This window comes from Cervus elaphus, chromosome 4 (genome assembly GCF_910594005.1).
Source record: "Cervus elaphus chromosome 4, mCerEla1.1, whole genome shotgun sequence".
NCBI classification, from domain to species: domain Eukaryota; kingdom Metazoa; phylum Chordata; class Mammalia; order Artiodactyla; family Cervidae; genus Cervus; species Cervus elaphus.
In genome coordinates, this window is record NC_057818.1 from 46,521,036 (window position 1) to 46,544,856 (window position 23,821).

The following is a 23,821-nucleotide window of genomic DNA, read 5'->3' on the forward strand; positions in this document are numbered from 1 at the left end:
CATCCCCTATGCAAGACAAAGAGCTTGAAAGGGTTTTTTGTTTTGTTTTTATTTTTAATTGAAGGATGATTGCCTTACAGTATTGTGTTGGTTTCTGCCATACATCAACATGAATCAGCCACAGTTACACATATGTCGCCTTCCTCTTGAACTTCCCTCCCTCCTTTCACCCCATCCCACTGCTCTGGGTTGTCACAGAGCCCCGGTTTGAGTTCCCTGAGTCACAGCAAATTACCACTGGCTGGCTGTTTTACACACGGTAGTGTTTCTGTTTCCATGCTACTCCATTCATCGAGCACTCTCCTTCCCCTCCCCCCGCATGTCAGCAAGTCTGCTCTAGGTCCGAGTCTCTATTATTGCCCAGCAAATAGATTCATCATTACCATTTTTTTAGATTACATATATATATATATATATATGTTAATATATGATATTTGTTTTCCTCTTTTCTTACTTCCCTCTGCATAATAGGCACTAGGTTCAGCCAACTCATAGAACTGACTCAAATGTGTTCCTTTTTATGGCTGAATAATATTCCATTATATATATGTACCACAGCTTCTTGATCCATTCATCTGTTGATGGACATCTCGGTTGCTTCCACGTCCTAGCTATTGTAAATAGTGCTACAATGAACATCGGGGTACATGTGTCTTTTTCAATTATGGTTTTTTCAGGATACATGCCAAGTAGTGGGATTGTTGTTCATATGGTAGTTTTATTCCTAGTTTTTTTAAGGAATCTTCATACTGTCTTCTGTAGTGGCTGTATCACTTTACATTGCCATCAACAGTGCAAGAGGGTTGAAAAGGGAGGTTTCTTTTTTTTTTTTTAAGTAAATTTATAGTAGATACCTGACAAGTGCTACCTCAGGAGATTAAAGTTAATAATAATCCATGTTGACAGTATGTACCCTTGATATGATAAGAATTGCACTTTACCTCTATGGTCTCCCCCCCCCCTCAAAAAAATATAACCTCAGCCTAATAATGAGAAAAACATCAGTGAGGTCCCACATGTGAAATATTCTACAAAATACATGACTAGTACTCCTCAAAACTATCAAAGTCATGAAAAAAGAAAGAGAAATGGTCACTGGCAAGAAGAGCTTAAGGAAACATGACAACTAACTATATGTTATGTGTTATCCTGGATGGAATGCTTGAAAATAGATAAGGTAAACACTAGGAAAACTGAATAAAGTGTGGACTCTAGTTAATAATTTTTAAGGTATCTTATTCTCTTATAATATCTCTAGCACATAAGCAACCAAACTATTTTAACAAATCACTCATTTATGCTGATTCAAACTGGGACTTCCAAGAAACCAAGGCAGGCAGTAAAATTAAGTTTTAAGGGGTGGGTTGCGGGGTGAAGGAGACTGAGCCACTGACCAAATGAAACGTGAGCCTTACTTGGATCCTGATTTTTACAATACTATTGTAATATAAACACATTTTGAGGCAGGGAAAATAGAAGGCAATCTAGGTGTAAGATGATAGGACAGTTTCCTGGATGTGAACATGGTATTTTTTTCTTTTAAATACTCCTTATTTAATAGACATCTTATCTGTTACACATTATGAAGCAAGTACAGGCGAATTGACAGATGTCTTCAATTTGCTATAATGTAAAGCGAAAAAATGTATAGACAAAATAAGGGTAAAATTTTAGTAAATTCTTGAGAGGCACGTGGATGTTCGTTATTCTCTCTACTACTGTGTAGTTTTTTGAAAATATTCATAAAACATCTTGAGGACTAAAAAAAAAAAAGCAAAGCTATGTCTCAAGAAAGCACAAACACCAAAAGTCTACACGTGACCTTCTGAGTTGACATATTTGACTACTGTCCCTTGGCCTTTGCATGAACTATTCATCCTACCCAGAGTCTCTATACTCATTTTATCTAGTAGAAGTCTTCAGGTGTCACCTCCTCCAGGAAGCCTGGGTCAGGCGCCTCCTCTGAAATTCCCACATCATGGTCCTGGTTTTTCTGGAACTCACTGGTAGCGTGTACGAAAGTGGGCGACCATGGCTTCCAGCTGCCTCCATCTCCATCCCCATCCTGCCCTGGGGTGACTGGGATGTCACTGTGTTTTAAAACTTCCGGAACTGGTCTCGCGGTGGCACAGGAGGAACCTCCGAACTTCCCAGAGTTCTCAAAGGTCAAGTTTTCACTTTAGGGTCGGGCCTTGTTCTCCCATGAAGGCGTGGCCGTCTGTCTGGGTTGCACGCCCCTAAACGCAGCTTCTTCCGTTGACTCGTTTCTCCGGCACTCTGACTGGCCTATATTTCTCCTTGGGGGCGGGCCCTCTGGGTGTGGCCAGGTTCTCATTGGCTCTCACTCCAAAGGCCAGCCCTGTTGACGCTTGGTGTCATGTATCGGCGCCCGTCGCTTTCGCTGATACGTCATCCGCGGGCGCCCACCCTGACGTAGCCAGAGAATATACAGCGGAACCGGCGGAGGCGACTGAGCTGAGGCGGTAATACCGGCGACAGCGACGGTAGCAGCGATGGCCGGAGCGGGGCCAGCCCCGGGCCTCCCGGGCGCAGGAGGACCTGTGGTTCCGGGCCCTGGTGCCGGCATCCCGGGAAAGAGCGGCGAGGAACGCTTGAAGGAGATGGAGGCGGAGATGGCCCTGTAAGGCCCGCGATAGGGAGCGATTAAAGCCATCCTAGAGTCAGAGTCGTCGAGCCCTGGAGCCTTCAGGCACTGATAGACTCGATATATAGTTCTGTCTTGGGGAAATGGTACTTTCGGGATTGTGGGGACGAGAGTTAAGGAGGAGAGGTTGGCAGGGGTGAAGGCGCTGTCGTGATATACCCACCGTTTCAGAATTGGTGCAAGGTCCTGAGCTGTGGTGTGTCCTGCCTTCCCAGGTTTGAGCAGGAAGTTCTGGGGGCTCCCGTAACAGGAATCCCAACTGCCGTGCCTGCGGTGCCTACAGTCCCCACGGTTGAAGCGATGCAAGTCCCAGCAGCTCCTGTGATCCGCCCAATTATCGCGACCAACACATACCAGCAGGTACGGCTGACATAAGGCATAGAAGAGAGCACAATGCCTCAGACACACGTTTGTATACAGAGAGCTATTGACATGCTGGCTTGTTGATTAATAAGCATGACAAATATTTTAGGTGTCAGGCACTGAAGACTCAGTAAGGACTGAGACAATAATTCTGCCCTTTGCAAGCTTTTATCTAGATCATGGTGGCCAGTAGAACTTTCTGCAAAGATGGAAATGTCCTGTATTTATTTAAAATTCGTATTAGAGTTAGATAGTTTCTCAGTCTCATTAATGACATTCAAGTTCTCCATATACTATATGTGACTAGTGGAGAAAGAGATTACCAAAAGTGAACAGTAGATGAAACTTGTTCATTCTCTCGACAAATAATTTTCAGGTGCCTCTTCTGCACCAGGTGCTAATCTAGGCCCTAGACATATAGCAAAAAATAAAACAGAGAAACAGTCACTACCTTTTGTGGAGTTTCTATTTTACTGTGGAGAGACAGACTAAAGTAGATTAACAAGGGCAGAATTTTATCAGCATGGTCAGGGAAGACCTTTCTGGGAGGTGATATCTAAGCAAAGATATAAAGAGCATGATGGAGGGAGCTATGCAGATATCTTGGGAAAGAGTATTCCCAGACAACTGTTGATCAGCAAAGACCACGAGGTAGGTGCATACCTGACGTGTTCAAGGACCATCAGGGAGAGCAGGGTGGCTGAAATGGAGTGAGCAAGGGAGAGGATAGGAGGAGATATGGACAGAGAGGTGATAAAGACAGATCTAGTAGGACCTCGTGGATCACCATAAGGACCTTGGTTTTTACTCTGGGATGAGAAGCAGTTGAAGGACTTTGAGCAGTGGGGTGATATGGTCCAACTTAGATGTCACCAGGGTCACTTTGCTGTGTTTAGAAGACAGATTGTAGGGGGCCAGGGCAGAATCAAGCAGTCTGAGGAAGAGGCTACCGTCATACTCTAGGCAAAAGATAATGGTGGCTTGGAGCAGGGTGGTGGCATGGGAGATGAGGAGGACAAGCTGGACATAATTTCAGGTAGTGCTGAGTGCTTTGGGGAAGATGAAGCAGGATGATGAAGTTGCACCAGGGAGGGACTAAGGACACCTTGAGCTAGTGTGATCCCAGAAGCCTCTCTGAAAAGTGATGTTTTAGCTGAGACCTAAAGTTTGAGAGATAGCCACACAGTGCAAAGAACAAAACCCTTGGTTCCCAGGTGAGCCTGCCAGGCAGCTTGGGGGCACTGAGTCAGACTCCTCACCCCAACCCCCATCCAACAGGTCCAACAGACTCTGGAGGCCCGAGCAGCCGCTGCAGCCACAGTGGTTCCTCCCATGGTGGGTGGCCCACCTTTTGTGGGTCCAGGTAAGTAAGGAGTGATGGGACGAGGGAAGCAGGGTGGTAAAAAGGGAAGCCTGGGACTCTCCTCTCCCCACCCTCCCCATCCTCATCACTCCCCTCCCAACAGTTGGCTTTGGCCCTGGTGATCGGAGTCACCTGGACAGTCCAGAGGCTCGAGAAGCCCTGTTCCTGCGGCGAGCAGGTAGGTCTGAGGCCAGAGAATCCCACATTTCACCAAGCACTCTTGTTTTGACTACTTCACCCTCTCCATTTCATCCCCAAGACATCATTGTCTTTCTGAAGCATAAACCTAATCATGTACTTCGTTGATTTGGCTTTAGTAAGGCTTTACTGGGTCATTGCAAACCAACCCCTTTATTGTGACTCCTAATCTGTATTCTTTGCTGTTTCTTCATAGCACTTCATGTGCTATAAAGCTGTATAGCTTTCTACCAAGTTATACTACTTACTTGTTTATTATGATTATCATCTTTTGCTTCCTCTAAAATATAACATCTGTGAGGGTGCCTGCCATCTTGTAAGCATTACATGCTCTCTGTTGATGGGATGAACAAACCAGACCATCAAACAAGCACCTGTGGTCCTCACCTGACAGTCAAGACCTTACATCAGCCAGCCCCTTGCAGAGAGAGACCCCCCATTTCCTTCCCTGGAGCCCCAGACATTGCTGGGATGTGCTAGCAAGGCTCTTGTTGAGGTCCCTTTCCTCTCGTGCTCATTGTCACTCAACTTTTAACCTTCCAAACCTATCAACTAAACCAAAATCTAGCTAACCAAAATCAACTGAAATATACTGTCTCCACAGGACACTCTTACTTCATGTTGTTGAGATGACTTTTATACGCACAGTCAATTTTTGTGACATTAACTTCCTTACATGTAGGAAAAGGATATGTGTTCTGTAATGTTCTGGTGTCATCCCATTAGATCAAACTTGTTAATTGTGTCACTTAAATCCTGATAGACTCTTTTACCTGATATCTGAGGTTTAATATCACCTATAATTTAGTATGGTTTTGATGAAAGTGTAAATCTGACCTAGTCACCCTGCCCAGCTTCCAGCTCTGCTGTGGCACCCTAGTACCCTCTAGAGAACAACCACTGAAATAGTCTTTCAGCCACCAAGACTATGCTTGGATGCCTACTGACCTCTTGACCATCCTCTTATGATGCTCTCCAACTCCTGACTTCCCCTATTGGAATTACACTAAACTAAAGAGGGGAAGTTTTTGGTTTATAAGCATTTGGTTTATAAGGAGAACTTGCCAGTAATATTTCCAAACTTACCCTTTGCATTACCAGCTCTTCACTATCCTTTGGGTCTCAGCTCACAGGTCCCTTTCTGCCAGAAGCCTTCTCTAGTCCCACTGGTGTCCCTCTTCTGAGCTCCCTTGGTGCCAGCCTCGGTCACCCTGCCTGGGCTTCCCCCATCCCAGCCCTGATCACTCTGGCTGTCACTCTGGTGATGAGTATGTTCTTTCCTGCTCTGGACCAGGAGCTCCCCTAGGGCCTGTGGTCTTTAGGTGTGCCCCTAGCATTGCCCAGGACAGGGCCGGGCCCAGAGGAGATCATCAGTGGTAGGTGTTTTGCTGAACGAACAAATGAAAAGGACCCTGCATCTCCCAGAAGGTTCCCCAGCCTCTTCAGCAGAATTTCTTGGGAGCTCAGAGTACCCACAGGCACATACCTTACCCTGAGTGCCCCAGTCCCCCTTGACGCACACCCTCATCTCTCCCACAGCTGTGGCCCCCCAGAGTGCCACTATTCTGCGTCCAGCCTTCGTCCCTCACGTGCTGCAGAGAGCAGGTGAGGGGGCCAAGGTCATCATCCCTGCCACATAACTCCTCCCCAAGTCCTCCAACTCCCCCACTAACACCCTGACAGATTCTGCTCTTACCTCTGCAGCAGCTGGGCCCCGCCCTATGGCCCTGCGGCCCCCTCACCAGGCCCTCGTGGGGCCCCCCCTGCCTGGGCCCCCTGGACCACCTATGATGCTGCCACCGATGGCTCGGGCCCCCGGCCCGCCCTTGGGCTCCATGGCTGCTCTGAGGCCTCCTCTGGTGAGTTGATCAGGGAACTGAGGGTCAGGTGCGGTGGACAGAGACCCTCATCCTGGCCTGATGAGCTGTGTCCACCACGTCTGCCTTTCCCCAGCTTTATGTGTCTCTGCCTCTGTCTTCCCCTGTTTCTTCCTGTGGCCATATCATTCTGTTTTTTGCTTTTTTTTGAGGGACGTTTAGAGAGAAAACACAAATTATAGGTGTATTTCTCTTTGTGTATCTCTATTTTCCCTTTGATTGTCCCTCTCTTGTTCTGTCTTTATTTTTTTTAGTCCCTGTGTTTGTCTATTTCTCTATCCCTGTGTTGGTCTGACAGGAGCAGACACTGTTCCCTGTCTTGGTGTCTCTTGCCTGCTCTCTGGCCCTGGTGCCCTTGGTCTGTTGTACAGGATAAGGATGAGACGGAGGTCTGAGCCTGTGATCTGGCCCCCCTCATGCCCTCCTTTTGCCCACAGGAAGAGCCAGCAACACCCCGAGAGCTGGGCCTAGGCCTGGGGTTGGGCCTGAAAGAGAAGGAAGAGGCTGTGGTGGCGGCAGCAGCCGGGCTGGAGGAGGCTAGCGCAGCGGTGGCGGTGGGAGCCGGGGGCGCCCCAGCTGGCCCTGCAGTCATTGGGCCCAGCCTGCCACTGGCCCTGGCCATGCCTCTGCCTGAGCCTGAACCCCTGCCCCTCCCGCTGGAAGTTGTGCGAGGCCTGCTGCCCCCACTGCGCATTCCTGAGCTCCTGTCCCTGCGTCCGAGACCCCGGCCACCTCGGCCTGAGCCACCTCCTGGCCTCATGGCTCTTGAGGTAAGCAGGGAGCAGAGTAGTAGGGGACAGAATGGGTTGGATGGGCAGACAGCAGCCCATGGGCTTCCCCACACAGAAACACATGTCATCTTCTGTCCATGGAGGTAGGAGGGACCCAGGAAACTGGAAGGTTTGGGAGAACATGGGGAAGAGGGAGGCAGACACACACATACACCTGACACCCAGAAGCATATCCTGTGCTTTAACTATGGAGACAGGAGAACTAGGGGGACCAAATGGGAGAGCCTGAAGAGGGCAGATGGGCCCAAGAGACTCAGCTCTAGCCCTTAGTACCCTTCCTTTTCTCTGTAGGTGCCAGAACCTCTGAGTGAGGACAAGAAGAAAGGGAAACCAGAGAAACTGAAGCGCTGCATTCGCACAGCAGCTGGGAGCAGCTGGGAGGACCCCAGCCTGCTAGAGTGGGATGCGGGTGAGTGGGCGTGAGTGCAGGGCTGTGCTGCTCAGCCAAGGGAGGGGAACTGGGTAGCTCCACACCTCACTGCAGGGCGGCCTGTTGGCCCACCTCCTGGAGAGCCAGACTGTGGCTCGGGGGGCAGGCCCGCACCCAGCCACCGAACAGAACTGGGTAAAGGGGATTGGTGCGTAGGACCTCTGGCCCATTTCATTCATGAGGTGCCTGGCTTGTTAAAGGAGAAAGACCATTCTTTTTTTTCCCTAACTTGTTGTGAGAAATTTTAAATTTCTCACAGTTGCACAGTTAACTATATATCAACCACCTAGATTCAGCAATTAACATTTTGCTATCTTCACTGTAACCCTCCATGTGTATCTTTTTTTGGTTTTTGCTCAATCGTGTGAAGTAAACTATAAATGAGGTTATCACTTCACTCCTAAATACCTTAATATTCACCTCCTAAGAAAAGTAATATTTTCTTTCATATCATTACATGGTTAACACATCTAAGAAAATTATCAGTAACTCTGTGATATCTCATATTCTGTTTATATTGTGATTTTCCCAGTTGTCTCCAAACTATCTTCTTATAGCTGTTTTCCCCCTAAACCAGGAGGCATGCAGTTTTGTGTCACTAGATTATCTTTTAAAGAGAATTGTCTCCCTCCCGCTGCTTTGTCTTAGGTATAATAGTTTTTTGAAGTGTTCAGATCACTTAGTTTATGGACGGTCCTACCCTCTTAAGTTTGTCAGATTACTTCTGCCTGGGGTGACCTAACTTGTTCAAGAGTGCCCTCAGTCACCACCAAAGCTGTGAGGCAACCACAGTGGTAGCCAAGGGAAGGGGCCTAAGTCCCACCCCACCCCTTCACTTCTGCCTCTTTTCCTGGGACCATCTGCCCACCCCAGGCCAGAGCCATACAGCACTGGCCCAGAGGTGGCTAGGCGGTAGACCCTAATTCTGTGACCTTGGACAAGTCACTCAGCCTTTCAAGCCTTGTTTTCCAGCAAGGGGGTAGTAATAGTATATGCTCATGGGGGAAGGGATTCTTTGAGCTTGAGCACATTTGGTCAAGACCAGGCTCAGCCCAGGAGGTATATCCAAAAATGGCAGCTGAAGTTGACCTTGGAGAAGAATCAGGCAGTGTGTTCAAGTTTCAGGGACTCAAAGGGGGTCAGAGTGGGCTTTGCAGAGGAGGCAGAGCTGAGGAATGATGAAATTCTGCGGTCCTGGGGTGCCATTATGGGAACCAGTGGGTGTCAGGGGCCCAGGGAGAGTCCATGGAGCGGTGTTCAGGAGACCAAAGGATGCTGGGGGCTCGGAGGACAGGCCAGGGCTGTGATGACAAAGGTAGGGGCTTCGTCACTGGAGTGGGTGAGGTGGGGCAGGGCAGTGCCATTAGTTGAAAGTGAAGGCTCTGCCCCTTATACAGAGTGAAGTAAGCCAGAAAGATAAAGAACATTACAGCATACTAACACATATATATGGAATTTAGAAAGATGGTAACGATAACCCTATATGCAAAACAGAAAAAGAGACACAGAAATACAGAACAGACTTTTGAACTCTGTGGGAGAATGTGAGGGTGGGATATTTCAAAAGAACAGCAAGTATACTATCTATGGTGAAACAGATCACCAGCCCAGGTGGGATGCGTGAGACAAGTGCTCGGGCCTGGTGCACTGGGAAGACCCAGAGGAATTGGGTGGAGAGGGAGGTGGGAGGGGGGATCGGGATGGGGAATATGTGTAAATCTATGGCTGATTCATATCAATGTATGACAAAACCCCCAAAAAAAAAAAAAAGAAAGTGAAGGCTCTGGAGCCAGATAGATGCCTGAGTTCTTGTCCCAGCTCTGCTGCTTGCTGATTAACTTTGGGCAGGTGACTTGACTTCTCTGTGCATTGGGGTAAAGGGCTGTTGGGAATGCCAGGTGTGTGAAAACTTTATGGGTGCTTTGCAGAGAGTCTAGCACAGGGTAAATACTATCCAAGTGTTGGCTGTTAAAACTAAGAGGACGGAGGGAAGAGGGCTTGGGGGATGCTCCCAGAGAAGGTGGGATCATTTCAGTAACTGGGCCACATATGTGTATCCTCTAATCTTCCCTCTCCCAACCCCAGATGACTTCCGGATCTTCTGTGGAGACCTGGGCAACGAGGTGAACGATGACATCTTGGCCCGAGCCTTCAGCCGCTTCCCATCCTTCCTTAAGGCTAAGGTGATCCGTGACAAGCGCACAGGCAAGACCAAGGGTTATGGCTTCGTCAGCTTTAAGGACCCCAGTGACTATGTGCGCGCCATGCGTGAGATGAATGGTGAGTGCCGTCTCCCCTAGGGTCAGTGGGCATGGCAGGCATCTGGTCTGAGCCTGACCTTGAACCCTGTCTTCCCACAGGGAAGTATGTGGGCTCACGCCCCATCAAGCTGCGCAAGAGCATGTGGAAGGACCGGAACCTGGACGTGGTGCGCAAGAAGCAGAAGGAGAAGAAGAAATTGGGCCTGAGATAGGGTCTGTGGCCAGGCACCCGCTCCCATCCGGCCGGGCGCTGGTTCCTCCCCACAGTTCTTTGGAAAACCCTCAATTGTCTACCCACCTATCCTCCCCAACACCAGTTTCAATAAATTTACGTTCATTTCCATCCTTGGCTAGGCTTGGAAGTACTCTTTGGAGAGCAGGGCTTAGCATCCCCAACTCTGGAGATAGTGGGGAGCCTTGAAAGTTTATATAAACTTGCAGATGGGCGTTTTCAACACTGCTACATGCCCGTTAGATCTTCTTGAAACCTCTCAAGTGTACACTGAGTGCAGCCCATTCCTCAGAGGAGGAAGTAGAGGCTTAGCGCAAGGTCAAAGCCAAGTGGAGGCTCACCAGTGGTCTTCTGACTGCCTTGTGTTCTCAGCACTAGGGTAGTGGGTCTTCTGGGCCCTGCCCTTCTGGAGCTCAGAGCTTTCCAGGCTTTCATTCATTCATCCACTGTCATCAAGGACCTGGACAGTGTGTGGTACAGTGGTAACAGTGTTCCTAGCTAATGGTTCAGTGGCAGAGATCGGGCCATTGCCAGACAATGACAGCCCAGAGTTATCAGGGTTGGGATGGGGAACCATCCCTAGGAGTCCAGGAAGGCCTCCTGAAGGCACTGGCCATTTCTGAAACTATTTCATTCTCTTCCTATTAATATCATTCTCTCTCCTTGTTTCTGCCATCCTCACCCTTTAGGTCTCTGAGACTGTTTTCCAGTTTCTTCACTCTGCCAAAACCTAGTCAACTTCTGCTGTCTCTTTGAATGTTTATGCCTCCTTCTGTTTCTCTTGAGTCCCCCTCGGCTGCTTTTCTCTTTCTAAATGTCTCTGAGTCTCTCCTCTTTTTCCATCTGTAAGTCTCTTCACAGCTCCAAGCTTGTCTCTGCCTTTCAGAAGTAAGTGTGCATGCAGGACCTTGAATGCCAGACTGAGAGCTTAGACTTTACCCTGAAGGCAGCAGCCAGCCATGAGAAGCTGAGACAAAGTTCAAGCAGGGGCCTGGCATCACAGATTTGCACTTTAGAGAAAACTGGGGTTCAGGAAGGAGATTGGAGCAGTGACCAGCCAAAGTAGGGAGATGGCATGGGGAGGGGACAAGGGTCTCCCAGGGGCATAGCCATCAGAACCCCAGATTGGGAGGGGAGAAACAATACCAAGGCTTCTCGGGAAGCCAGTCACCCAGGAGAGGTGTCAGATTTCCTCTGTTCCGGTCTTCCTCCCTTACTGCCCACTCTGACGTCACATTTTCCAGTCTGGTTAGAGGGGTGAGGGCCTCCTTTCAATGACAGGAAGTGCCCTTCAGCCCCCTGCCACCTGGCTGGACCACCCAGCTCCAGAACCCTCAAACCCCATCCCCACATCACTGGCCCTTCCCTTCTAAACCCCTTCTATTCACTGCAAGCAAGGGAGGAGATGCGAATGATTGCAGAAAGGAGGGTTTTAAACATGCATTTAAGTCCCAAGGAGAGAGAAGATCAATGGGAGTGAGAGACAGATGGACCGAGATGGAGGGAATGTAGTGAGCAGAGACTGAGGGGTGGAGAGGAAGACAAAAAGAGGAAGAAATGAGAGCGGTGGGTCAGAGGCAGTACAACAGGAAAGGGAGTTGGGGGGAAAGTCCAGAGAGGGAAAGAGATGGAAACAGATAAGGAGGTAGGGAGAGAGAGAGGAACACTTAGAGACAGATGGAGAGGGACTGTGGTCCAGTGGTTAGGATTCCACACTAACTGTCAAGGGCAAAGGTTCAATCCCTGATCGGCGAGCTGAGATCCCACAACCAAGAGTCAGGCCTGATACAACACAGGACACCAACCCAGGGCAGGAAGACATGGAGAGAGACCAGCTTCAGGCCTGGTGGGGCACAGCAGATACAAGATTCCTCTCAGACCCCCGGGTTAGATGGATGGAGGGACCAATGACTCCTGAGGGCTCTGTGGTTCAACCAACACTGGGTCCAATCCCAGCACCAGCCACCCTCTGTGTGACCTGGTGAATGGCTCTTCCTCTTGAGGCCGTTTCCTTTGTGTAACACAGAAAGGCAGTGCCCACACCCCCCAGAATGGCAAGTGGTTAATGATCAAACTGGGTGAATGTTGGAAAAGGTCCATATTAAAGAGGAGGTGTTTTTTTTTTTAATTTTTAACACACAAATTTTTGTATTGGAGTATAGTCAACAAACAATTTGTAGTTTCAGGTGAACAGCAAAGGGACTCAGCCATACATATACATATATCCATTCTCCCCCAAACCCCGCTCCCATCCAGGCCGGCACATAACATTGAGCAAAGTTCCATGTGCTATACAAGAGGTCTTTGTTGGTTATCCATTTTAAATATAGCAGTGTGTACATGACCTTCCCAAAGTCCCTAACTATCTCTTTCCCCCCAGCAACCATAAGTTCGTTTTCTAAGTCTGTGAGTCTTAAAGGGGTTATTTTTAATGATACGTATCTACTTACCAATATTGCAGGATGGAAACAAGCATAGGTTCTGATGTCAAGCGACCAGGGTGTAGGGTTGCAAGATTTAGAAAACAAAAATACAATACACTTAGCTAAATTTGAACTTAAGATAAACAACAAATAATTTTCTAATTGTATGTTCCAAATATTGCATGTGTGTATGTATATGTTGCAAGTATACATGGTTTGGTTTTGCTGAATCATTGGAAAAGTTACAGACATAACACTTCACCCCTAAATAGCTGTGTTCCTTAGAAATAGCATTTCATATTATAATAGCATTATCACATCAAAGAAAATGATTCATTCTATATCTCATATTCAGTTCCTACTCAAATTTTCCCCATTTGTCCTGAACTAGTTTAGCATGAAAGGGCACAGATTCTGGAAAGGAAGAAAAGTGGGAGTAATCCTCAATTTCCCCTTTCATAAAATCAGGATAAGACTAATACCTACCTCGTAAGGGGATTAAACAAAGGCCCACAGTTTGGTGGTATGCAATGAGCCCCCAGTAAATGTCAGCTATTACTATCACTGTTGTTATTGTTTACGTTGTTGTTACTGTCCTTGGAAGCATCCAGAATGTCCTCCTCAAAGCCCTCGGAAGGGGAGAACTGGGCCTGGTGGAGGATCCCAGGTCAATCTACCCCCACCGTATCCCTCACAGGCCCCCTGCCGATTGTGACGTCTGTCGACCAGGGGTCTGGCCGGAAATCCCCCTTCCTGTTGCAGATAAGCCTGGCACAGCCCAGCTGACCCCTGGCCCGCTTCCCCCACCACCTCCCATGTCGCAGGATCAAGTCCCCAATCCCCACCCCCCGCCCGGCTCTTGTCACCCCGGAAACACCCCTTGCACCCTGGTCTCAACCCAGCCCGCTGTTTCCCAAGCTCCCGTTCAAGTCCAGGCCAGCCATGCAGCGGGACAACCAAAGCTGCCTCCCAAAGCTACCCCAGAGGCCGGCGGTCATCCCCGGGGCCAGAGAGGAGTGGGGCGGGGGTGACACGGCTTGGCCACGCCTCAGCCCCTGCAACTCGACCCCTACTGCGACCCCCAGCTCTGACGTCTTGGAAAATCCGCTCCCCCTGCTCAGGCCCCCAGGGGAGGGGTGCATAGTATGAAATGGGGCTGAGACCCCCGGCTGGGGGCAGAAGGACCTGCCAGAGGTGAGCCATGAACTGGGGGCTGGAAGACCGGGTGTCTGGGGGTCTGGTTTCCTGGGTCTGGGTGTCTGGGGGCCCTCACTCCTGGATCTGAGAGGAAAGGACACTGGAGGCCAAGATTTCAGGGCCCTGGGGAAGAAGGGAGCAGAGGCCTGGACTCCTCCTTGTGAGGGAAGCTAGAGATGGGGCTCAGACTCCAGGTTCCCTAAGTGTCACGGGCTCACCCTGTGCCCTCCCCCCCCCCTTTTTTTTCCAACCCAGTACATTCACAACGGACATCCATGGACTTGTGGAACTGGGATGAAGTATCACCACAGGAAGTGCCTCTGGGGCACAGGACGTCAGGGCTGGGTAGGTCCCAGGGGCTGAGACGATGTGTGTGGGGTGGGTGCGCAGGTGGGGGCCTTCGCTGAACCTGATGGGGCTCTGTCTAACCTCACTGCCTGCAGAAGGATCTGAACTCAACTTCTATATCCCTGAACTGGCACTCCAAGGGGACACGCCGACAGAGGACACATGCTGGAAAGGTGGCTGTGGGCTGGGACCTCTGGGTGCTGGGGAAGATGGTGAGGCTGGGCACCTAGGTCTGAGGAAGGGGGCATGCTGCTCTTGTGGTTGAACGCAGAGAGGGGTGTGGTCTTGAACTGCAGAGGTTGAAGGAGGAGGAGGGGGCCAATGTCCCGAGTCCTAGGTCTGAGTGAGTAGGAGCTGGGATTGAGAACTCTCAGTCCCTGACAAAGTCCACTGGGTGAGTGGCTAAGGGGAGTCTCCAGTCACTGTGCACACCCTTCCCTAAATCAGCTACATCCTTATTTCTTGCAGGGCTCCCACAGACAGACTGGAGCTCTACTCCGTACCCAGAAGCTCAATGGGGGGCGGGTGAGTGTGTGCGGAGAAGCGCGGGGGGGAGGAGGGGACTGGGGTCCTCCACTGTGACTAGTAGAGGTTTAGACTCCGCGATCTATGAAGGGGAAGGGGGCTAGGACGAGGGACACTGTGTCCTTAAGGTGGTATGACCTAGATCCCGGAGCCTGGAGTCCCAGACGCCACGGCTGAGAGCTTCGACTCCCAGAACCCCAGAGGGGAGCGGGGATCGCGACACCTGGGCTTCTCTCACTTGGGGTCCATTTGTCCTCGCAGAGCCCGCCCCTCAAGCTCTTCCGTGGCCGGGAGACTGGACAGACCTGCCGTGCTCCGGCACCATCCCTTGCAGCGGTGTTTCCCAGGCCCTGGGTCCCGCCCCTTGGAACGGCCCCGAAGGGGCTGCTGGCCAGAATTACGCCACCTCCGCGGGAACTGCCAACTCGTGGTCGCGCACCCAGGTCGCCTCCAGCTCCGCCAGCTGGGACTATTCTATCGGCCCCGACAGCGCCACCTGCTGGGGCAGGAGCCTCGGCGGGGAGCCCTGCGCGGACCCAACCCTTCCTTGGGCCGGGCCTGCGGCCTCGGACTGTACCACCTTCTGGGACTCAGGGCTGCACACGGATTGCACCACCTCTTCCCAGGAATACCAGAGCTCAGATCTCACCACTTGCTCTGCACCCACCCAGCAGTCGGACCGCGCAACCTTGGCTCGTTACCCCAAAACTAACCACAGAGGTGAGGTCCGCGAGATTTTGTCCGATGGGAGCGAGGCGGGCGTCTAATGAAGCGCTAAGGGGGCGGGGACCCAGGAAATTGGCGGGGCTCGGGGCTCACTGCCGGCTACCTAGGGAGGAGAGGAGTAAGACACAAGTAGTTTCTAGTGTTTCTGGGGAGCAAGGGAAGAAGACCTAGGCTCCTGGGTGAGAAGAAAGAGATGAGGATCTGAATGCCTGGGTCCCCAAGATGGGGAAGCCAAAATCCTAAATCTCCGACATGGGGACTCCGGACGCCTGGGTCCCCAGGCCAATTCTTAGGTCCCTTAGATGGAGGAATCCGGATTTGTTGGTCTCCGAGGAGGAGCAGATCCAGATTCCTGGGTCATCGAAACGACATCATCTGGGGCCAGGAAACCTGAGTGTACACTTGTCCCCACTCCTCAGGTCCCATTCAGCTGTGGCAGTTCCTCCTCGAGCTGCTCCACGACGGAGCGCGTAGAAGCTGCATCCGCTGGACCGGCAATAGCCGAGAGTTCCAACTGTGCGACCCCAAAGAGGTAAGGCAGTTTCCCAGACCCGCCAAGTTCCGCCCAGGTCTCCCAGGGTTCACCTTAGCCCCACCAGCACTTTGCCTAGTGCTAGGCCCCGCCCCCAGCCTCGCCTTCTCCTCCAGCCTGCGGCGCCCCGCCCAACCCTCTGCAGACAGGCCGGAACCCCGCCCCCGCCCCACCCATCCACCGTCTAGCCCCGCCCTCCCCAACCCTCGCCCGCCTTTTCGGACTAAGCCCGGGCTCCTCGCTAGGTGGCGCGGCTGTGGGGCGAGCGCAAGAGGAAGCCAGGCATGAATTACGAGAAGCTGAGCCGAGGTCTGCGCTACTACTACCGCCGCGACATCGTGCGCAAGAGCGGGGGGCGCAAGTACACGTACCGCTTCGGGGGCCGCGTGCCTGGTCTAATCTATCCCGACCTTGTGGGAGGCGGGCGGGAAGCAACGACCCAATAAAAATACCCAATCAATGGAGAAGGAAATGGCAACCCACTCCAGTATTCTTGCCTGGAAAAGTCCATGGACAGAGGAGTCTGGCGGGCTGAAGTCCATGGGATTACATGACTGAGCATGTGTGCACAAGGGTGGAGGGAAATGGGTTGGTAGCAATAAAGTGGTAGAACTAAAAAAAAAAAAAAAAATACCCAATCAAGCCTCGTTGTGCTGTTTGCATCCTTCCCACTGATACAAACTACTTCTGCTTGGGAGCCTGTGCGCACCACCACATCCACATCACCCCACCCCCACCCTCGCCCCCAACAAACCCCATGTGATCCCAGGAAACACGATGACTAAAACAGACCCAAGACCCTAAGGGGAACTACTGTGTGCTCGCTGTGTAATGGGACATGCAGAGGTTTCAAACTCAGTCCCCACTGCGCCTGCCTTGTGCTGGGACCTGCACAGCAATCAGACCCTATCACTAACTTTCCAGTTTACCTACTGTTCCCCTCTTGAAGAGAAGGCTTATATTCTTAAAAAAAAAAAAAGGGGGGGGGGCCTACTGTGTGCCTTCCCAGTGCTAGGGACCATCAAGGAATTAGACCTAGTGCTTGCCCCCTAAAGGCGTCTACTCCAACCCACGGGACACAGAACTCATATTCCAAGGAGAGCCTACCTGGATCTGGGAACTACTGAGCCTGAAAGAGAGCCTATTAAGTGGTCCTCCTGTGGGCCATGCTGGGGACTTAGCACTGACAAAGACAACTCTGGACCTTGCCCGTAGGAGGTTCACAGTTCAGTGAGGAGACAGAACCCCCCCCCACCCCCACCACCACACAGGGACAGCCCAGAGTGGTCAGGACTGGGTTGGGGGAGCCCTGCAGGGGTAGAGTCCCCCCCAAAGAGGGACCTGCCTTAGCCTGAGGTGGGAAGTTGGGGTTTGGTCAGGGAAAACTTATTGGAGGAGAAAAATAGCTGATTCAAGAAGTCAGGTAGGAAAAAAAGAAGTCAGTTAGGCAAAGAATGTTCCAGTCAGAAGAAATCAAAGGCCTGGAGAAAGATCTCACAGCACTGTTCAATGAATTAAAATATCAGCGTAGCTGGAGAGGGGACCATGAGTCAGTTCACAAAGTTCCAAGACGAAGTGCCCATGTGGGCCAAGGTAAGGGGCCTGGACTATGTCCTGAGGGCACAGGGGAGCCAGGGAGTTTAAGCAGGGAAGGGATTTGGGCTTCAGGAAGATCTCATCGAAGGGGGTAATGAAGGCACATAAACAGGCAGCTCCACAAAACATTACAGCATTGATGAACACAGAGCATAAGAAGCCCCCAACCCAGTTAGGCCTGGACACTGCACTCCCTGCACCCACAGGAGAAGCTTTGGAGGCCAGACTGAGGGGAGGGACAATAACAGTTCTCTTTTTTTTTTTTAAGGTCGAGCCACAGTCTTTCATGGCTTCCTCTTCCAGTCCCCAGAAGCCCACTTTATTCACACAAAAAATTCACTCATTCCACAAATATTTACAGAGTAATCATACTACGTACCAGAAATTAAGTCGTAGAGATACAGTGATGAGTAAGAGACAAAAATTGCTCCTTTATGATGCTTCTATTATATTGAGGGAAACAAAAAGAGAGAGAGAGAGATAAACAATAAAAGGAAGGATATAGTATGTTAGAAGATAAGTGCTTTGGAGAAATAAAGTAGGGAAGAAACTGACAAGATAGCAATTTTAAATATTTGGACTGAGAAGAACTCACTGATAAGGTGACATTTTAACAAAGACCTGCAGGACATGATGGAAGGAACCAGCTGACGGAAAAGCATTCCAGGCCAAGGGGACAGCAAGACCCTTGGGGAAAACCAGCTTGCAGGTTTAAGGAACTGCTAGGAGGCCAGAGTGCCTGGAGCAGCAGCAGTTAAGAGGAGATAAGGATCTGGTCCCATCACTTCCTGGAAAATAGAAAGGGAAAAGTGGATGCAGTGATAGATTTTATTTTCTTAGGCTTCAAAATCACTGCAGATAGTGACTTCAGCCATGAAATTTTAATTTCTTTTAACTCTTTCAAGACACTTTCTCCTTGGATGGAAAGCTATGACAAACCTAGACATCATATCAGAAAGCAGAGATTTGGCAGACAAAGGTCTGAATAGTCAAAGATATGGTTTTTCTAGTAGTCATGTATGGATGTGAGTGTGTGTGTGTTAGTTGATCAGTCATGTCTGACTCTTTGTGACCTTGTGGACTATAGCCCACCAGGCTCCTCTGTCCATGGGATTCTTCAGGCAAGAATACTGGAGTGGGTTTCCATTCCCTTCTCCAGGAGATCTTCCTGACCCAGGGATCAAACCCTGGTCTCCCACATTGGAGGGAGATTCTTTACCATCTGAGTCACCAGATGGATGTGAGAGTTGGACCATAAAGAAGGCTGAGTGCCAAAGAATTTATACTTTCAAACTGTGGTGCTGGAGGAGACTCTTGAAGAGTCCCTTGGGCAGCAAGGAGATCAAACTAGTCAATCTTAAAGGAAATAACTCTGAATATTCATTGGAAGGACTGATGCTGAAGCTGAAACTCCAATACTTTGGCCATCTGATACAAAGAGCCTACTCGCTGGAAAAGACTCTGATGCTAAAGACTGAAGGCAAAAAGAGAAGAAGAGGGGACAGCGAAAGATGAGATGGTTAGATAGAATCACAGACTCAATGGACATGAATCTGAGCATGCTCCCAGAGAGTGAAAGACAGGGGACCTGGCATGCTGCAGTCTAGGGGGTTGCAAAGTGTCAGACACGACTTAGAGACTGAACAATAACAAGGGTATAAAGGGAGCCAAAGTGTGTAGGTCATTTGTAAGGACTTTGGCTTTCGACTAAAAGAGTCAGACCAGGCACATGGGAGGTTTCCAGGCCAAGGAAGAGAAGTGATCTGACTGAGGAGTTCACAGGGTCCCTCTGGCTGAGTGACCTGATTGCGGACGGCAGCAGGGAAGCTTAGGGGTCAGGGATGGGCCACTGCAATAATCTGGGCTGCAGGTGCCGGTGACTTGAATCAGAAGATTCTGGACATATTTTTAAGGCAGAGGCAACAGCATTTCTTGATCGATCAGCTATGGGGTGTGAGAGAAAGGAGTCAAGGACATGTCTGTAACCAGAAGTTGTCATTTGCAGAGATGGGTCAATTTCTGCCAGACCCCTCATGGACCCAAGATAAAATCACCCAAGAGTGATTTTAACTCTTAACCCCTCCTCTGTGAGGCAGGAATTTGGTTTCTGAGCTCTCAGTCACTCAAATCTTTGTTAATTTGTGCCCTCTAAGGTTTGGGGACAGCAGCAAGGTTTGGGGACATGCGAAGAGTTGACTCATTGGAAAAGACCCTGATGCTGGGAGGGATTCAGGGCAGGAGAAGGGGATGACAGAGGATGAGATGGCTAGATGGCATCACCGACTCGATGGACATGAGTTTGAGTAAACTCCGGGAGTTGGCCATGGACAGGGAGGCCTGGCTTGCTGTGATTCATGGGGTCGCAAAGAGTCGGACACGACTGAGCGACTGAATTGAACTGAACTGAAGGTTTGGGGAAAGATAGTAATGAACAAGGAGGTGGAGTCTGGGCACCCTCATAGCGTGACAAACGACCCTGGGAGAAAAAAAATGATTTGTTTTCAATCCCCTAACAATTCAGTTCAGTTCAGTCACTCAGTCACATCCAACTCCTTGCAACCCCATGGACTGCAGCACACCAGGCCTCTCTGTCTATCACCAACTACCAGAGTTTACTCAAACTCATGTCCAATGAGTCTTGAGTCGGTGATGCCATCCAACCATCTCATCCTCTGTCATCCCCTTCTCCTCCTGCCTCCAATCTTTCCCAGCATCAGGGTCTTTTCAAATGAGTCAGTCCCTCATCAGGTGGCCAAAGTATTGCTTGGAGTTTCAGCTTCAACATCAGTCCTTCCAACGAATATTCAGGACTGATTTCCTTTAGGATGGACTGGTTGGATCTCCTTGCTGTCCAAGGGACTCTCAAGAGTCTTCTCTGACACCACAGTTCAAAAGCATCAATTCTTCAGCGCTCAGCTTTCTTTATAGTGCAATTCTCACATCCATACATGACTACTGGAAAAACCATAGCCTTGACTAGACAGACCTTTGTTGGCAATGTCTCTGCTTTAAAAATGCTGTCCAGGTTGGTCACAACTTTTTTTCCAAGGAGGAAGTGTCTTTTAATTTCATGGCTGCAGTCACCATCTGCAGTGATTTTGGTGCCCCCAAAATAAAGTCTATCATTGTTTCCACTGTTTCCCCATCTATTTGCCATGAAGTGATGGGACCAGATGCCATGATCTTAGTTTTCTGAATGTTGAGCTTTAAGCCAACTTTTTCACTCTCCTCTTTCACTTTCATCAAGAGGCTCTTTAGTTCTTCTTCGGTTTCTGCCATAAGGGTGGTGTCATATGCATATCTGAGGTTATTGATATTTCTCCCAGCAATCTTGATTCCAGCTTCTGCTTCCTCCAGCCCAGCATTTTTCATGATGTACTCTGCATATAAGTTAAATAAGCAGGGTAACAATATACAACCTTGATGTACTCCTTTCCCGATTTGATACCAGTCTGTTGTTCCATGTCCAGTTCTAACTGTTGCTTCCTGACCTGCATACAGATTTCTCAAGAGGCAGGTCAGGTGGTCTGGTATTCCCATCTCTTTCAGAATTTTCCACAGTGTGTTGTGATCTACACAGTCAAAGGCTTCGACATAGTCAGTAAAGCAGAAATAAATGTTTTTCTGGAACTCTCTCGCTGTTTCGATAATCCAAAGGATGTTGGCAATTTGATCGTTGGTTCCTCTACCTTTTCTAAAACCAACTTGAACATCTGGATGCTCACAGTTCACGTACTGTTGAAGCCTGGCTTGAAGAATTTTTAGCATTACTTTGCTAGTGTGTGAGATGAGTGCAATTGTGTGGTAGTTTGAGCATTCTTTGGCAATTGCCTTTCTTTGGGATTGGAATGAAAACTAACCTTTTCCAGCCCTGTGGCCACTGCCGAGTTTTCCAAATTTGCTGGCATATTGAGTGCAGCACTTTCACAGAATCATCTTTGAGGATTTGAAATAGCTCAACTGGAATTCCATCACCTCCACTAGCTTTGTTCATAGCGATTCTTCCTAAGGCCCACTAAATCCATGCATTCCAAGATGTCTGGCTGTAGGTGAGTGATCACACCATTATGATTATCTGGATCATGAAGATCTTTTTTATACAGTTCTTCCGTGTATTCTTGCCACCTCTTCTTAACATCTTCTGCTTCTGTTAGGTCCATACTATTTCTGTCCTTTATTGTGTCCATCTTTGCATGAAATGTTCCCTTGGTATCTCTAATTTTCTTGAAATGATCTCTAGTCTTTCCCATTCCATTGTTTTCCTCTATTTCTTTGCATTGATCACTGAGGAAGGCTTTCTTAGCTCTCCTTGCTATTCTTTGGAACTCTGCATTCAAATGGGTATATCTTTCCTTTGCTCCTTTGCTTTTCACTTCTCTTCTTTTCACAGCTATTTGTAAGGCCTCCTCAGACAGCCATTTTGCTTTTTTGCATTTCTTTTTCTTGGGGATGATCTTGATCCCTGTCTCCTGTACAATGTTATGAACCTCCATCCCTAGTTCTTCAGGTACTCTGTCTATCAGATCTAATCCCTTGAATCTATTTGTCACTTCCACTGTATAATTGTAAGGGATGTGATTTAGGTCATACCTGAATGGTCTAGTGGTTTTCCCTACCTTCTTCAATTTAAGTCTGAATTTAGCAATAAAGAGTTCATGATCGGAGCCACAGTCAGTTCCCAGTCTTGTTTTTGCTGACTGTTTAGAGCTTCTCCATCTTTCACTGCAAAGAATATAATCTATCTGATTTTGGTGTTGACCATCTGGTGATGTCCATGTGTAGAGTCTTCTCTTGTGTTATTGGAAGAGGGTGTTTGCTATGACCAGTGCGTTCTCTTGGCAAAATTTTATTAGCCTTTGCCCTGCTTCATTCTGCACTCCAAGGCCAAATTTGCCTGTTACTCCAGGTATCTCTTGACTTCCTACTTTTGCATTCCAGTCCCCTATAATGAAAAGGACATCTTTTTTGGGTGTTAGTTCTAGAAGGTCTTGTAGGTCTTCATAGAACTGTTCAGCTTCAGCTTCTTCAGTGTTACTGATTGGGGCATAGGCTTGGATTACCATGATATTGAATGGTTTGCCTTGGAAACAAATAGAGATCATTCTGTCGGTTTTCAGATTGCATCCAATGACTGCATTTCAGACTCTTTTGTTGACTATGATGGTTACTCCATTTCTTCTAAGGGATTCCTGCCCACAGAAGTAGATACAATGGTCCTCTGAGTTAAATTCACCCATTCTAGTCCAGTTTAGTTCGCTGATTCCTAAAGTGTCGATGTTCACACTTGCCATCTCCTGTTTGACCACTTTCAATTTGCCTTGATTCATGGACCTAACATTCCAGGTTCCTATGCAATATTGCTCTTTACAGCATAGGACTTTGCTTCTATCACCAGTCACATCCACAACTGGGTGTTGTTTTTGCTCTGGCTCCGTCTCTTCATTCTTTCTGGAGTTATTTCTCCACTGATGTCCAGTAACATATTGGGCCCCTACCGACCTGGGGAGTTCATCTTTCAGTGTCCTATCTGTTGGCCTTTTCATACTGTTCATGGGGTTCTCAAGGCAAGAATACTGAAGTGGTTTGTCATTCCTTTCTCCAGTGGACCACATTTTGTCAGAACTCTCCACCATAACCCGTCTGTCTTAGGTGGCCCTACATGGCATGGCTCATAGTTTCATTGAGTTAAACAAAGCTGTGGTCCATGTGATCAGATTCGTTAGTTTTCTGTGATTGTGGTTTTCAGTCTGTCTGCCCTCTGATGGAGGATAAGAGGCTTATGGAAGCTTCCTGATGGGAGAGACTGACTGATCAGGAAACTGGGTCTTGTTCTGATGGGCGTGGCCATGCTCAGCAAATCTTTAATCCAGTTTTCTGTTGATGGGTGGAGCTGTGTTCTCTCCCTGCTATTTACCTGGGGTCAAACTAACAACTGGCCCCATAACAATCATAGAGATTTTTGTGTTTAGTTCAACTATGCTTCCTCAACCCTAAATAGAAGCACCTGGCACTGGGTAAATATTCAGTAAGTAATTCTTGCACGAATAAGAGCGTTTCTGCTGGAATATTTTCCGCAGGGCCACGCTCCTGCCAACTCCGGGACCCAGAACCCCTTTCTCCTAGTAAAGAGAGAGAGAGGTGACCGGCAACGCTCAATACCTTGGAACAGAGTCCACAGCTTGGAACAGCTCGGAAAGGTACCTACCAAGTGCCACGCAAGCTTACGATTGGGCCGAGAATGAGGATGAACAGGCGTTTGGCCCAATAGGAGGTTGGAATTCTCAAGTATGGGCG

At 49.1% G+C, this 23,821-nt stretch overlaps 2 protein-coding genes across 4 annotated transcripts; both read left to right on the forward strand.

The window, feature by feature from the left end:
- The first annotated feature begins 2,393 nt into the window (after nt 1-2,393).
- RBM42 (RNA binding motif protein 42) lies at nt 2,394-10,291 on the forward strand. 3 transcript variants are annotated; one of them, XM_043893314.1, is made up of 10 exons: nt 2,394-2,641; nt 2,881-3,025; nt 4,307-4,391; nt 4,495-4,569; nt 6,129-6,194; nt 6,273-6,448; nt 6,904-7,236; nt 7,549-7,666; nt 9,773-9,967; nt 10,048-10,291. In XM_043893314.1, the coding sequence occupies exons 1-10, from the start codon at nt 2,514-2,516 to the stop codon at nt 10,158-10,160; spliced, it is 1,434 nt and encodes a 477-aa protein (XP_043749249.1). In that variant the 5' UTR covers nt 2,394-2,513; the 3' UTR covers nt 10,161-10,291. The 3 variants fall into 3 exon arrangements, with proteins under 3 accessions (XP_043749249.1, XP_043749258.1, XP_043749267.1); XM_043893323.1 differs by lacking the exon at nt 6,129-6,194 and having other exon boundaries at nt 6,294-6,448; XM_043893332.1 differs by lacking the exons at nt 4,495-4,569; nt 6,129-6,194 and having other exon boundaries at nt 2,406-2,641; nt 6,294-6,448.
- A 3,775-nt stretch (nt 10,292-14,066) lies between these two features.
- ETV2 (ETS variant transcription factor 2) lies at nt 14,067-16,391 on the forward strand. The gene is made up of 4 exons (XM_043894064.1): nt 14,067-14,145; nt 14,244-14,321; nt 15,819-15,931; nt 16,177-16,391. The coding sequence occupies exons 1-4, from the start codon at nt 14,076-14,078 to the stop codon at nt 16,375-16,377; spliced, it is 462 nt and encodes a 153-aa protein (XP_043749999.1). The 5' UTR covers nt 14,067-14,075; the 3' UTR covers nt 16,378-16,391.
- The last annotated feature ends 7,430 nt before the right edge of the window (nt 16,392-23,821 follow it).